The sequence below is a fragment of the Dasypus novemcinctus genome, chromosome 10 (genome assembly GCF_030445035.2).
Source record: "Dasypus novemcinctus isolate mDasNov1 chromosome 10, mDasNov1.1.hap2, whole genome shotgun sequence".
Taxonomy (NCBI): domain Eukaryota; kingdom Metazoa; phylum Chordata; class Mammalia; order Cingulata; family Dasypodidae; genus Dasypus; species Dasypus novemcinctus.
The window spans coordinates 58452551-58466456 of NC_080682.1; the positions used below are offsets into that span (position 1 = coordinate 58452551).

Genomic DNA, 13906 nt, shown 5'->3' on the forward strand with positions numbered 1-13906 from the left:
CACAGTATCCACTTATAGTTGGTCCTTTTTATTTCAGCATGGTTGGTAGTGTTGTCCCCTTTTTCATTTCTGATTTTCACTGTTTATATTCCCTTTTTTTCTTTGTCAGTCTAGCGAAAGGTCTGTCAATTTTAATGATCTTTACAAAGAACCAATTTTTGGTTTTGTTGATTCTATTTTTTGTTGTTGTTATTGAACATTTCATTTATCTCTGCTCTAATCTTTGTTGTTTCCTTACTTCTACTCACTTTGGATTTAGTTTGCTCTCCTTTTTCTAGTTCTCCAATTTTGAGGTTAGGTCTCTGATTTGATGTCTTTCTTATTTTTTAATGTAAGCATTTAGAACTATAAAAGTCCCTCTTAGCTTTGCCTTCACACATTGGTGTGCTGGATTACCATTTTCATTCATCTCAAAATATTTCCTAATTTTGCTTATGATTTCCTCTTTTAACCTATTGGTTATTGTATTAGTCAGCCAAAGGGGTGCTTATACAAAGTACCAGAAATCTGTTGGCTTTTATAAAGTGTATTTATTTGTAAGGGTAGAAGCTTATAGTCACAAGGCCATAAAGCATTAAGTTACTTGCCTCACCAAAGTTTGTTGCCATGTATTAGAGCAAGCTGGCTGCCAGTCTTTGCAAGAGTTCAGCTTTCCTCTTCCTCCTAAGGCCCTGTGGTCCCAGCTTCTTCCTCTCTCAGCTATAGGTTAGCATAAGGGTTGCCTCTCTCCCTGGGGCTCGTTTCTTTCCGGGTTCAGCTGCTCTGCTCTCTCCACAAGGTCAGCATAGACTATCAGGCTCATTCTCTTCCCAGGGCCTCTGCTGTGTGTATGGAGCAGTCTCTATTCTTCTGTGTTCTTCACCTGCGTGTTAAATTCCCAGGGCTCTAGCCTCAAAACTCAACTCTCCTCTGCCATCACATTTTCTCTTTGAGTCCCCACCCACCCAAGGGGGCAGGACTCAATGTCTTACTGGCATGGCCAAATAAAAGTAATTTTGATTTACTAAAGTAAAAGTGAAACCTCTGAATCCAATACAATCTAATATGCTCAGAGGAACAGACCAGTTTATAAACATAATCCAATATCTATTTTTGGAACTCATAAACAATACCAAACTGCTAATAGCTGTTTAAGAGTTATGTTGTTTAATTTCCACATATTCTTGAATTTCCCATATCTCTCTCTGTTACTGATCTAAGTTGCTGTTTTTTTACACTTTTAACAATACAATGCTCTCTCCCAATGAAACTTTCTATGAAAACCATATATATATATGTATTTTTAATGAAAGTAAATCTATCCTGGTAAAACAGTGGCTAAAGATTTTTTTTGTTTTTCACATCTCTTATTACCAATCAAGTGAACAAGCATGTTCTTGGTGCTTTGTTAGGCATTGTGGGAGGTATTGAAACAAAAATTATTTAAGGCTGTTGCAATTTTAAATAAAATAAAAAATCCAAATAATAATTAGAACCTAGAAATACAGCTAGAAAGGACCAAGATATTATCTATTCAGTTTGCTTCATTTTACTAAGGCTGAAACAGCTTAAGAGATTTGTCCATGACAACACAGCTAATTCTACAATGACAGACAGAACTAGATTCCAGGTATTCTCACTTAGCACCAGCTTATTTCACTTACACTACACAGTATTACCACCAAGTTTAAAACAGTCATTTAGGATTCTTTTTGTAATCTACTTCTTGCATGTTTAAGCACATGTCAAAGACTAACAAGGAGAAAATCCTGGGAAGGGACCTAAGAAGTAGGATTTTGTTCTAGTTATTCCAGTTGCAAGGTGTGCTGTTATTTCATGGCCTCTTCAAAGGTATTCTGCTACCTACCCAATAGACAATTATATTTGCTATTTTTTTTTAACCAGGGGGCACAAATGAATTTAATCAAAACCTACTCTTAATATTTTACCTAAGCTATGGGTTAAAAAAAAAAGACTATAACATATATGTGTATACTGAACATCTACAGCAGTAATATCCAGTATAGGGCAACTCATGACTTTCTAAACTCACTAATTTATATTAAGATATTATAGTCTTAGTATCATGTTAGGACTCTACAGAGTATATAATTGTCATATGACCCATTTTGTTAATAAAGATTACAATGGAGTTCCAGTCAAGAAATTAGTGTTACTGGTCTAGAGGCTATAGAACAGCTTAAATTAAAATAAAATATAGCATGATATACAGCAAAAAGTATGAAGTATATTTAACAAATAGGTACCCAAATTTGTTTTAAAATTATACATGCCTAAATAAAAAATAATTGAAATGAAAGAATACCTTGAATAGTTGGGGGACAGATAATCAGTGTCTGCTGAAAAGCATCACCACAACCAAATTGAGCAGTTCCTGCCTGCAGAGGTATTCCATGGTGCACAACTGAATGAGCAGATGTGGTCAATGCCTGAAATGGTCAATGTATAGCACATTATACAGAATAGTCTTCTAATTGCTACACACATGCATTATAAATAGAATTCAAACATATTTCTTAAGATTATAATTCTATGATAAAAATGGGCCCAGAAATTAGCACAAAAACAAGTCAACCAAAGTAAAATTTAAAAACTGATTCTACTACATAGAAAAATTATTTTATTTTTTGGTAGAATTGTGACATAAAAGAAGAGGTGAAAGATACTAAAGAGAATGAAAGAGGAAAAGAAAAAGATGAATTCTAGTAGGTATGTTCCAACTCTTACCCTGAATTATTAGAGATTTAATAGTCATAATAAGACCTCCCCCACATTATAACTTCTAACTACCAAATGAAATTTCTGTATACTTCAAAAGTATCATTATCAAAAGGAGTACAATTGTTAAATATTACACATTCTTACCTGACTTCTCAATGTGCCAATTTTAGTGAAATTTGCCGTTAGATTAGCAGCACTACCTGAAGCAACTTGTCTTAAAAGCGAAGTTTTATTGTGATTATTTGTGTCACAAGAATTTGGCTGGGACTTACAAATATCCATAATATGAAAACAGGATTTTACACTGCCAGGAAAAGAGTGAAAGGTAATTAAAATATTATTTTAAATGGTGGGAGTAATTTAAAATTAATTTACACTACCAAATTTTAAAAATTATTTTAAAAAAAACTTCTGATTTATACTTAATCTGCTTATATTTCCAATGCTATTTCCACCAGGAAATTTTATAAGAAAAGATCTAATTTCAAGGCAAGTAAAACTACATCTTATATCTGAAATATGTCTTTTTTGAGGAAAGAAAAACAATAGTAAGCACTTTTTAGTTAGCAAACAATAATTTTATGACTCCTAATCTAAATAATTTTTCCTATTATTTCTAGAAATCCACACCCCTAAATTAATGGTATCAGGTATGTGGTGATATGTTATTTTCAAAGCCCATGAATGTGAAAACCATAAGGACATTTTTAATGTTTTGGAAAAAAAATGAAATTGGATTTAAATATACAAATATTAATTTTAAGGACAATTCAAAATAATGGCTATCTTTTCATCCCTATGTCTTTGTGAAAATCATGTTTTTAAAGCTAATTCATAACTGTGGGTGCAAACCTATTATAAGTAAGACCTTTTGAAGAGGTTACTTCAGTTAAGGTATGGCCTAGGGTGGGTCCTAATCCAATTAAGGGAGTACTTTATAAACAGGATGAATATATATATATAGAGAGAGAAGCCAAGCAAGAAGGAGGAAATCAACAAAACCCAAAAAAAAAAGGAACAGACCAGTAGACACTGCCATATGCCTTGCCATGTGTCAGAGGAGCCAAGGATCACTGGCAACCAGTCTTCAGGAAGAAAGCATTGCCTGAATGTTGCCTTGATTTGGACATTTGCTCTGCCTCAAACTAAGCTAATAAATTCCCATTGTTTAAGCCAATGTAGTTAAATGCATTTCTGCTTTAAGCAGCCTAGGAAACTAAAACAGTCTTCTTCATTGTTTTTTTTAAAGCATTTTACAATATTAGAATTTTAGTCACTTGTTTTTACTCCCTTCATCCCATAAACAAAAGATCTGGGAATCAAGAAATTCATAAGATTTGCCTAAGTAACACTGATAAGACTTTCTGCATTTGAGCAGATATTCTTCTCTACTAACCTATAAAAAACCTCCTTCCCTTCCTCACTGAAGATGACAAAGGAAAAAGAAAAGCAAATGATGTGAAGGGTAACAGAAAACAGAATTTGCAGGACTCAAGAGAGAACAGAATCTAAGCTCTATGAAAACTAAAATATATCTCGAGAGAGAAAACAGTTATTCCCTTTTTTATAGGTATGCCTATTAAGGTAAGAATGTCACGTTGAAAAAAAACCCTCAAAATCACTCAGTCTTATTTTCAGTATGGTATTTTGGAGAAAGAACACTAGACTTGAAAGCAGATTTGTGTTCTGGTTCTACTCTGCCACTTACTGGTCTATGTGTCCTTGGCCAAAGTAGCTTAATCTCTTTTAACTCCAGTTACTTATTATATTTAATGAGGAAATTAAATCATTTTTCTAACACACTGATTTTTTATAGGTCTATTATTATTTTTCCAGAATCACTGAAAGAATTTTAAAGTAACATACTGGCTGCTATGAGGGAAATCTAGAAGATGTTTCATATTAACAAAAGGATGGTTCAGAGTCTCAGCTGGAGTAATTCTTAAATCTGCATCAATGAGCAACATTTTCTTCAACAAACTAACAAATTCTCTTCTATCAGCTTTCTCAGCCAAAAGATCACTTCCTTCCAAATCCATCACCGTGTTCACCTAAGGAATAAAAATTCAAGCCATCAAATAAAAAATGAACCTTGCGAGGTAGTATAAGTTAAAGTTACACAGTTTAAAATATTATCACAACACAGGGAAGAAGAGTTCAACTATTTTAAAATAAGAACAACAATTTAATAAATCCTCAAAGTGTTTTAAGGTATATTACACGAGATTTGAAACAGGAAAAAAAAAATTTTAATAAATTTCTATTCTAATGATATAGGAAAAAATGTTTGCTTAGATTTTTCCTGTTAAATATAAAGTACTTTTTACTAAAGAAGAAGAGAATGTAAATTAAAATTTTTTTAAGACAAATTTAATTTAGTTGCTGAAGGATGAAACCTTGGAATCAATTTGGTTTGAAAAGCTTAAAAACAGCAAGTACTCTAGAATCACTTAGAAAATGATTAACATGTTTTGGAATCCCTGACATTCAAGTCTACCATCTTACAATCTAAGCATGTAAGATTGCCAAATGTTTCTGTGGTACTCACATGCACTATATCATCCAAACTGTTGAATATGTACTTCCTAGCTTCTTTAGACTTCATTCCTGTCTCTGCTTCATGCTCTTCTAATGTCTTATTAAATATATCAAAGATGGAAAATAATAGATTATTAATCACAATTTGTAAATTTCTATTTCTTTAATCCTGGCACATTTAGTATAATATATTGAATATTCTAAGACAAACAGAAATTTCTAAGGACTAACTATGAAAATTTTGTTTTTTAAAAATACAAAAAAAAAAATCATAAGAGTTTGATAGAGGCCAAGAAAAGTATTACATATATAATAAAATTTCTTAAACAAAATAACTAATTATAAAGTTAGTCATTAGGATTTAATGCTCCCCCAAAGATCCCAGCAATAAATAGTTACTTGGGTATGTAGTCAGTGGTCAGATTTAGTATTTGTTCTATGAACTGGGTGGAGAAGATAAAACACACAACACAAATGTGATTATACACATAAAAGTTTTAAAAACCTATGAGTTAATAATTATGTTTCCACTTTGGAGAATGAGCTAAATTATTCTGAGAGTGCTTTACGCTCTAAGAAGAAAGGGTCAAAAGCAAAAATCCAAAAGAAGGAAGAAATACAATAAAAACAGGTATGGAGGTTATCCATGCATGTGAGGCATCTTAGAAATTTTTTTTTCTAAATGTCATTATATATTAGTTATGAATTACCTTTAATCTCCAACCAGAATGAGAAATATCTGTTTCTCTGAAAAAAAATCTTGTGGATTTCGTACCCACGTTTAACAACTGTTCTCCTGGTAAGCCTTGAGTCTGAGAAATGTATCGAATCTGAAAAATAATTTACAACACAGAAAAATGTATTCTTTCATGCAATATATATTAACTGAACACCTATTATATATCAGGCACTAAATCAGATGTTAGACAAAGAATGAAGAGAGACCATCTATGCCCTGAAAAACATCGGTCTAGCAGGGAACATAAAGTAAACCATTATAATATAGTGGTATAAGTACCATAATAAAGGTGTGTGCTATGAAAGACAGATAAGGGGTCATTAAAATAATTGTAGTCACATAAAGGCCTCAGAATAGGTGATGTCAAGTTGGGTCTTAAAGGACAAATAGGAGCTAGCAGTGGAGATATGGGAAAAGCCCAATCTAGGCTGAGGGTATAATTATGTGTAAATATGGAAAAGAAAAAGAAAATACCTACACAGCTGGGGACTAGAAGTACAGAAGTTCACTATGGACAAATGGCAAGAGATGAAACTGAACCAGCAGGCAAAGGTCTTTATCAGCAAAATTAAACAGCTGGAATTTACTCCAGAAGGTAATAATGGGAAACTACTGGAGAAATTTAAACAGATAACTGGCAACTTAAATTTTTAAAGTGATATATAATAATGGTGAGGGGATATGGCCAATGGAGAAATGAAGAGGGCCTGCATTAAGAGACTTGAATGGGGATGGAGAGGAAGGAATGGATTCAAGGGGGACTTAGAGGGTTGGCGAGGACTTGCTGAATGATTACTGTGGGAGTGATAGAACACTTCTATGAGTCATTGACATACACGAGATTATGTCAGTAGAGTAAGGGCCATGGGTGCAGATGAACTCTCCCATAGGGATCACAGAAAACCTCTAGCCTTCTGGTCTCTGCATGTAATGTCTCTCCTCAACACTCTCACTTCCTTCAGCTATCAGCCTTATTCATAAGGCTTTCCATGACCCACCCAAAACCAGCAAACTCTCCCCTCCACCACACCTATCCTCCTTACTCCAATCTATTTTTCTCTACCATACTTTTCTTGTACATTTACTTTCTTTTTTCTTGCCCCAACTCCTTATTAGAGTTTAAGTTCCATGAGGGGAAGGACTTTATTTGGTTTACTTACATATCCCCAGCACCCATGACAGTGTCTGGTATACAGTAGGTCTTCAAATATTAGTTCTCTGACTTAATGACTTGGCGGCATAGAGGATAGGGGTTTAGGAAAGGGAGAATGCTCTGTAAGTTAAAATAGTCCCTCCACTCTTTTTTTTTATTATTATTATTAAATTCCTCTAACTTGTATTTTTGAACCTAAGGAACTTTTATTTTTTAATGTCAAGTACTATGCTCTATTAATTAGTTCATCTTCTCCTGCATCTTCTATTGCTTTCTCTTTATGAGTTCTTTCCCCTCAGTCTACAAAAATGATCAATAACCTATTTCCTCAAAAAAAAAAAAAATACTACAACAAAACCTTCCTTAATTACTTAATTTTCTTTTCTCACTAAGAATCTCAAAAGAGTAGGCTGCATTATTTCACCTCCTATTCATATCTCAAACCACTGCAATCTGAATTGTATCCATCACTCCTAAGATAAGGTACTAACATAAGTAATGGCCTGTTAATTCACAAATTTCATGGTCACGTATTTAATCACCAACTTACTTTGATAGTATTTACTTTGAAACTCTGTTCAATTTCCACACCACCATTCTTTCCTTGTTCTCTTCCTACTTTTTTTTAATAATAAGTTATTTTTTTTATTTATTATTTTTAAAAATTTCTCCTCCCACCCCAACCCTGTTCCTTCCGTTGTCTGCTTTCTGTGTCCATTCACTGTGTTCTTCTGTGTCTGCTTGTCTTCTCATTAGGCAACTCTAGGAACTGACACTGGGATCTTCCGGATTGGGAGAGAGGCAATTACTCTTTTGCACCACCTCAGCTCTCGGTTATACTACATCTTCTTATTTTCTCTCCTCTGTGCCTCTTGTTGTGTCATTTTACCACACCAGCTCTCAGCGTCGGCCGGCACTCCTGTGCAGGGCGGCTTTCCTGCACTGGGTGGCACTCCCACACAGGGGGACACTCCTGCGCGGGATGGCGTTCTAGCATGGGCTGGCACTCCACGTGGGCCAGCTCATCACGTGAGCCAGCTTGCCCTCACCAGGAGGCCCTGGGCATCGAACCCTGGACCTCCTATGTGGTAGACAGGAGCCCAATTGGTTGAGCCACATCCATTTCCCTCTTCCTACTTTTTTTTTTTTCACTGTTTAAAATTAAAGTTAATAGATCACAAAGAACGTTAGATTAAAAAACATAAGAGGTTTCCATATAACCCACCCCCCACCCCCACTATTTTTGTAAATTGTATTTTTTTGAAGATACATACATCATAAAAAATGTTCTTCCTACTTAACACTTTAATTTCCTTCCTCCATTTGATCCTTCTTTGACAGTACTTTCCAGAGTTGTATCTTTCTTCTTTCCCTCTACAAACCCCAAGTGCCCACCATTTTATCTATAAATCTGTACCTAATCTGCACCTTTAGCCCTGGAGCTCTAGATCTAATTGCTTACTGAAAATCACCTCACTAGATTTTAAGAACTTCAAATCAAACATGTCTGAAACTGATATTTCCCATAATCTGCTAATTCTTGGGTATCTACCCCTCTGGTTAATAGTAACACCATCCATCCAAATCAGAAACCTGACATTTATGCCAGACCTATACCCTTGTCACCTGCCCCAACATCTAAAACCCTATCAATTTTACCTCATTGTCAAGTTTTCCTAACTGTCCCCTTCTCTCTATCCTTATTTCAGGTCCTCTTTAATTCTGATTTACACAATTTGACAAGCCTCCTAATTGGTCTACCTGCCTCCAATCTCTGTTAATGCCCCATCTACTCACCCCCAATTCTTTATTCACACTGTGACCAGACGTTTTGGTAAAATGTAAATATGACTGTTATTCCCCTGTATAAAATTATTTAACAAGCTCCTACTGACTCCAGGATTGATTTCCAAACCCCTAATCAGGACAAACAGGCCCTCCAGTTTTATCTCTTTCCTGCTCTTTTATCTCTATACACTAATCCCACCTAGCATCATGTTAAGCTATGCATGGGCTAGTCTATGTTTCCTAGATTGCTCTCTAATTCCTTTTTAACAACATACCTAAAAACAAAACAAAACAACAACAACAAAAAACAATGTACCTGTGTCTCCAACCCACCCAAATCCATGTGACAATCTTTTTCTATTTCTTCTTCAAGACCCCATTCGAAAATCTTCTCTTCCTAGTCATCCCTGCGCATCCTACGCAGAGGGTAATCACTCTCCTCTGTGCTACCATCACACGTAAAACATAACACGTTTACTGCATTCTTAACACTACATTACAATTATTTTATAAGTGTCTGCTTTCCTTGCTAGACTGTGAGCCTCTTACATTTTACCCATATTTGTATTCCCAAGTTTGTATGAAATGATAACTGAAATCTCTTACCACACAAATCAGTATTACTTCATTAAAGTGCTGCTCTCCTTCCCCCTCCAAGTGGCTAAAAAGTTCCTTATTTTATTGCAATGGAAAATGGAAGAGAAAAATACTAAGAGTTGGGTACTAGTATAGCTCGCAATGTTAGGAAAGACACTCAGGAATTTATATTCAACAAACATACACTAAGCATCTATTGTATGTCAGGTCTGAAAACGTGCAGATGAATAAAGCATGGCCCCAATCTTCAAAAGCATTTAATTCAGTAGAAGAGATAAATGTTAAAGCACATAATTTGCAATTAAGCTAGTAAGTGTCATTATGGAGAAGAAAACAAAGGGATATAAGAGCACATAGTATAAAGCAATTAATGTACCCCAGAAGTCAGGATGGCACTGCAAAACAAAACAGAACAAAAAGATAGTAAGTGAACTATGAGTGTGTTTTGGCTCTGCTGATCATAATGTCTGCCCAGTCTTTTGAAGGGAAACTGCTCCATCTACAGTCCCTAATGCATGAAGCAACTAACCCTTTGCCTCCCCCAACACCAGTGGATGAAGGCTGGGGAACTGATTCAGAAGCAATTAATTCATAAATTAGCCTGTGAATTCAACAAGAACTAAGCAAAGTGAAATTTACAATGTCAGAACTGCCAACCAAGAAACATCAATGAAAAGATATGGAGATAAGATAAGGTAGAGCTGGGGTTTGATGGCCATGTTAACTTAACCAAAGTTAAGACTGAGCAGAAACTGTATAAAGTTACAGTCAGAACAGATAAAAGTACCTGAAAAGCAGCTAAGTAACACTGACTGCCCAGCACCAGAGAGAACTTTTAGCAACACTTGTAAATTCCTCTAGTGCAGCCTGCCTTGAATCCGAAAGCACCTCTACCTTCTGACTTCCCAAAACCCAATCATCTCTGGATTTTTGTAATCGTGCATGCATGTCAATAAATGACCTCTTACTTGAGTCACCTTGAATAGGTCTCTTTGCAACCCAAATAGCCTGACAAAGATAGAATTCTTCAAAAGACTCTTTTTCCTCTTGAGTTGAAAATAGTGAAAAAATAATGAACTTTTTCTTACAAAAGATGTAACGTGAAATTACCAAATATACTATTTTAAATATAAATTCAGACTTTCCCTATTCTGCCTAAGATTCTATCTAAACTCCAGCAAACATTTCAGAGGAACAATGTTTACCAAGCAAATACTATTCCTTGATCCTTTCATAAAAACATTATTTCATTTCCTAAAATGCTTTGCTCCTTCCCTAGAACCCACACCTGAAGACAGACAAATGATGGATTTGAAAAATTAACATAAAGATTGTGAAAACTGCAGACTGGCACTGATCAGATGGGGGTCCAGAAGAGGGCCAGGGCCAGAGACTGGGGACAGCCTAGAACAGGGTTTAATAGGTCCTTTTAACTGCCCCCCCCTCCCGCTTCCCCTACTGTCTTGGGATAATCACCCATGAGGGGATTCACTGTTAATAGCATAACTTCTGGATTCAGGCTTAGATTAACATCACTGCACCTTAGTCTCCTTATCTGTAAAATGGAGGAGATAGTAGTTTCTAAGTCACAGCATTGCTGTGAGCTTTGAATGAGTTACTATAGTGTTAAGAACCTTTCCTAACCCATAATAGAGCTCAGGAAGTACTGACGCGAAATATTACTATTGCCTCCAGCACTGCCACTGCAAGGCTAAAGAAACAAAAGCAGCAACATCCCAACTGGGTTGTCAAAGTATTTTAGGGTAGTTGGTGATTGGAATAGGGAGCAGAAAATGGGGACAGGCATACTCTACTAGCAGCCCTTTCACATCCTATGTTAGGTGATCCTAATCTAGAGAGATGGGGAAAATCTATAAAATTCAACCACATTGCTAGACTAAAAGAAAAAAAAACCCATATATGAACATATTAATCAATGTAAAAAGGCATCTGAGAGGGAGGAAGGGGCAGGATGGCAGCAGAAAGTACGGTCCAAGAGTCACCCTACAGGGTAGTTAGGAATCACTCAGAGCTATCTGAATCGTCTATTTAGGGGGCCCAAGAAACCAGAAGAGTATCCTGCAACATCCCTGGAAGAACAGAAGGAAAAGACTGCCCATCTGCAGTGATTTATGAGGAGAGCACTCCACACAGCAAAGGCCGGTGCCCATGCCCCTGCTGGTGGGAGTTATTCCCTGTCTGGAGTTGGAAGCTCCATTTCCCAAAATGGGGGAGAAAGAGACAGCTTCAGTTATTGAATAGTAAATATGGCACCAGCTTCAGTTATTGAATAGTAAATATGGCTGGCTAAAGTCCAGTCCTAAGTACAGCTAAAGACTGAAACTGTCCAAGTTGGAAAGAAGCCGACAGGGAAACGGACTTGGCCCAGTGGTTGGAGCGTCCGTCTACCACATGGGAGGTCCGCGGTTCAAACCCCGGGCCTCCTTGGCCCGTGTGGAGCCCATGCGCAGTGCTGATGCGCGCAGGGAGTGCCGCGGCGCGCTGGGGTGTCCCCCGCGTAGGGGAGCCCCACGTGCAAGGAGTGCACCGGTAAGGAGAGCTGCCCAGTGCGAAAGAAAAGTGCAGCCTGCCCAGGAATGGTGCCGCCCACACTTCCCGTGCCGCTGATGACAAGAGAGGCGGACAAAGAAACAAGACGCAGCAAATAGACACAGAGAACAGACAACTGGGGGAGGGGGGTAATTAAATAAATAAATAAATCTTAAAAAAAAAGAAGCCGATAGCCTCCATTTTAACTCTGTCCACAGCGAGAGGGGAAGTGGGGTTGATTGAAATTCACAGTAATGGTAGGGACTGTCTTATTTCCATCCAGGTCAGATTGCTGCCCTATCCTGGACTCCAGCCACGCCCCCAACAGGGAGGAAACTGGGAGGGACCTACACCAGCCTCTGTGGGCAACTGTGTCACTTTCGGCCCACACAGACTAGGCTGTTGGGCACCCATGTAGCTACATCCCACTCCTGACAGAGTAAGAGGAGGGATAGTGATTCCTCAGTCTCTCTGGGCAACTGCAGCTACTTTCTGCCTGCATGGACTAGACTGTTGGACACACCTGTAGCTCCAGCCCCATGTGGCTCCATTCCTGCCCACCCCCCCCCACCCCCCCCACCCCCCCCCCACCCCCCCCCACCCCCCCCCACCCCCACCCCACCCCCCCCCACCCCCCCACCCCCCCCCCCCCCCCCCCGCAGGGGAGGAGAAGAGCTGGTGCTTTGTCAGTCTATATGGGCAACTGCAGTTAGTTTTGACTCTAACGATTTCATTCACTGCCCACACCTGTGGCTCCATCCCTACCACAGGCAGGGGAGGAAGGAACATGGAGCTTCATCAGTCTCTCCCTTGGCCTGCATGGCTTAGATTACTGTACACTTCTGTGGTTCTGTTCCTACCCCTGGGAGGGGAGAAAGGTGTGAGAAGGTTCGTTGGTTCCTGGGGCAACATGGGCAGCTTCAGCCTCCACAGCTTATAGTACTAATTGCATCCTTTTCTCCTACTTTGCCCCCAGCAAGGGAGAAAGGGCAAGAGACAGATAAAAAAGAGCTGGAAAAAAATCCAGATTGGTTAAACACAAGCTATTATAACAGGCACTCTTAACCCAGGGTCCACAGACACTGCAGGGTCCATGGAGAGATTTCAGGGGGTCTGTGAGCTTGAACTGTAAAAAAAATCATCTTATTATATCTTTATTTTCTCTTACCTCTACCTGAAATACAGCATTTCTTTCACTTATAAATGTATGCAATAAATAAATTACCAGTAGTATTCATTTCACCAGACTGGCAAAGGGGTCTGTGGAACAAAAAAGGTTAAGAACCCCTACATTATAAAGTTTCAAAATAAGTTGAACCAAGTATCAAAGCAGGGCTGTAGCACAAAGCCAATCGAATAGAAAGGCCAAGACTAAGCAGCGAAACTGAGCCCAGAATATATACATACAGTAAATCAGATATGAGACACCAACAAAAAATTACAAGCCGAACTAAGAAATAGGAAGATATGGTCCAGGCAAAGGAACAAACTAAACCTCCAGGTGACATAAAGAAATTGAGACAATTAATCACAGATGTTCAAATAAATCTCCTTAATAAATTCAATGAGATGGCTAAGGAGATTAAGGATATAAAGAAGACACTGTGAGCATAAAGAAGAATCTGAAAGTATATATAGAAAAAAACAGATCTTATGGGAATGAAAGACACAATAAATGAAATTAAAAATATACTGGAGGCATATAACTGATTTGAAAAGGCAGAAAAAAAGGATTGGTGAGCTTGAAGACAGGGCCTCTGAAAGCAAAGACCAGATAAAGAAAATAATGGAAAAAAATTGAACGGAGTCTCAGGGAACTA

At 37.6% G+C, this 13906-nt stretch overlaps 1 protein-coding gene across 19 annotated transcripts in view; it reads right to left on the bottom strand.

The window, feature by feature from the left end:
* The window catches only part of HIPK3 (homeodomain interacting protein kinase 3), a 147900-nt gene that overhangs the window by 21272 nt on the left and 112722 nt on the right, over positions 1–13906 (bottom strand). For all 19 annotated transcript variants that reach the window (XM_058305592.2, XM_023586563.3, XM_023586565.3 and 16 more), the window contains exons 4-8: positions 5970–6089; positions 5270–5356; positions 4588–4772; positions 2866–3025; positions 2306–2429 (exon numbers count right to left, since the gene is read on the bottom strand). In XM_058305592.2, coding sequence (XP_058161575.1) covers positions 2306–2429; positions 2866–3025; positions 4588–4772; positions 5270–5356; positions 5970–6089 — 676 coding nt within the window. The remainder of the gene's footprint in view (positions 1–2305; positions 2430–2865; positions 3026–4587; positions 4773–5269; positions 5357–5969; positions 6090–13906) is intronic.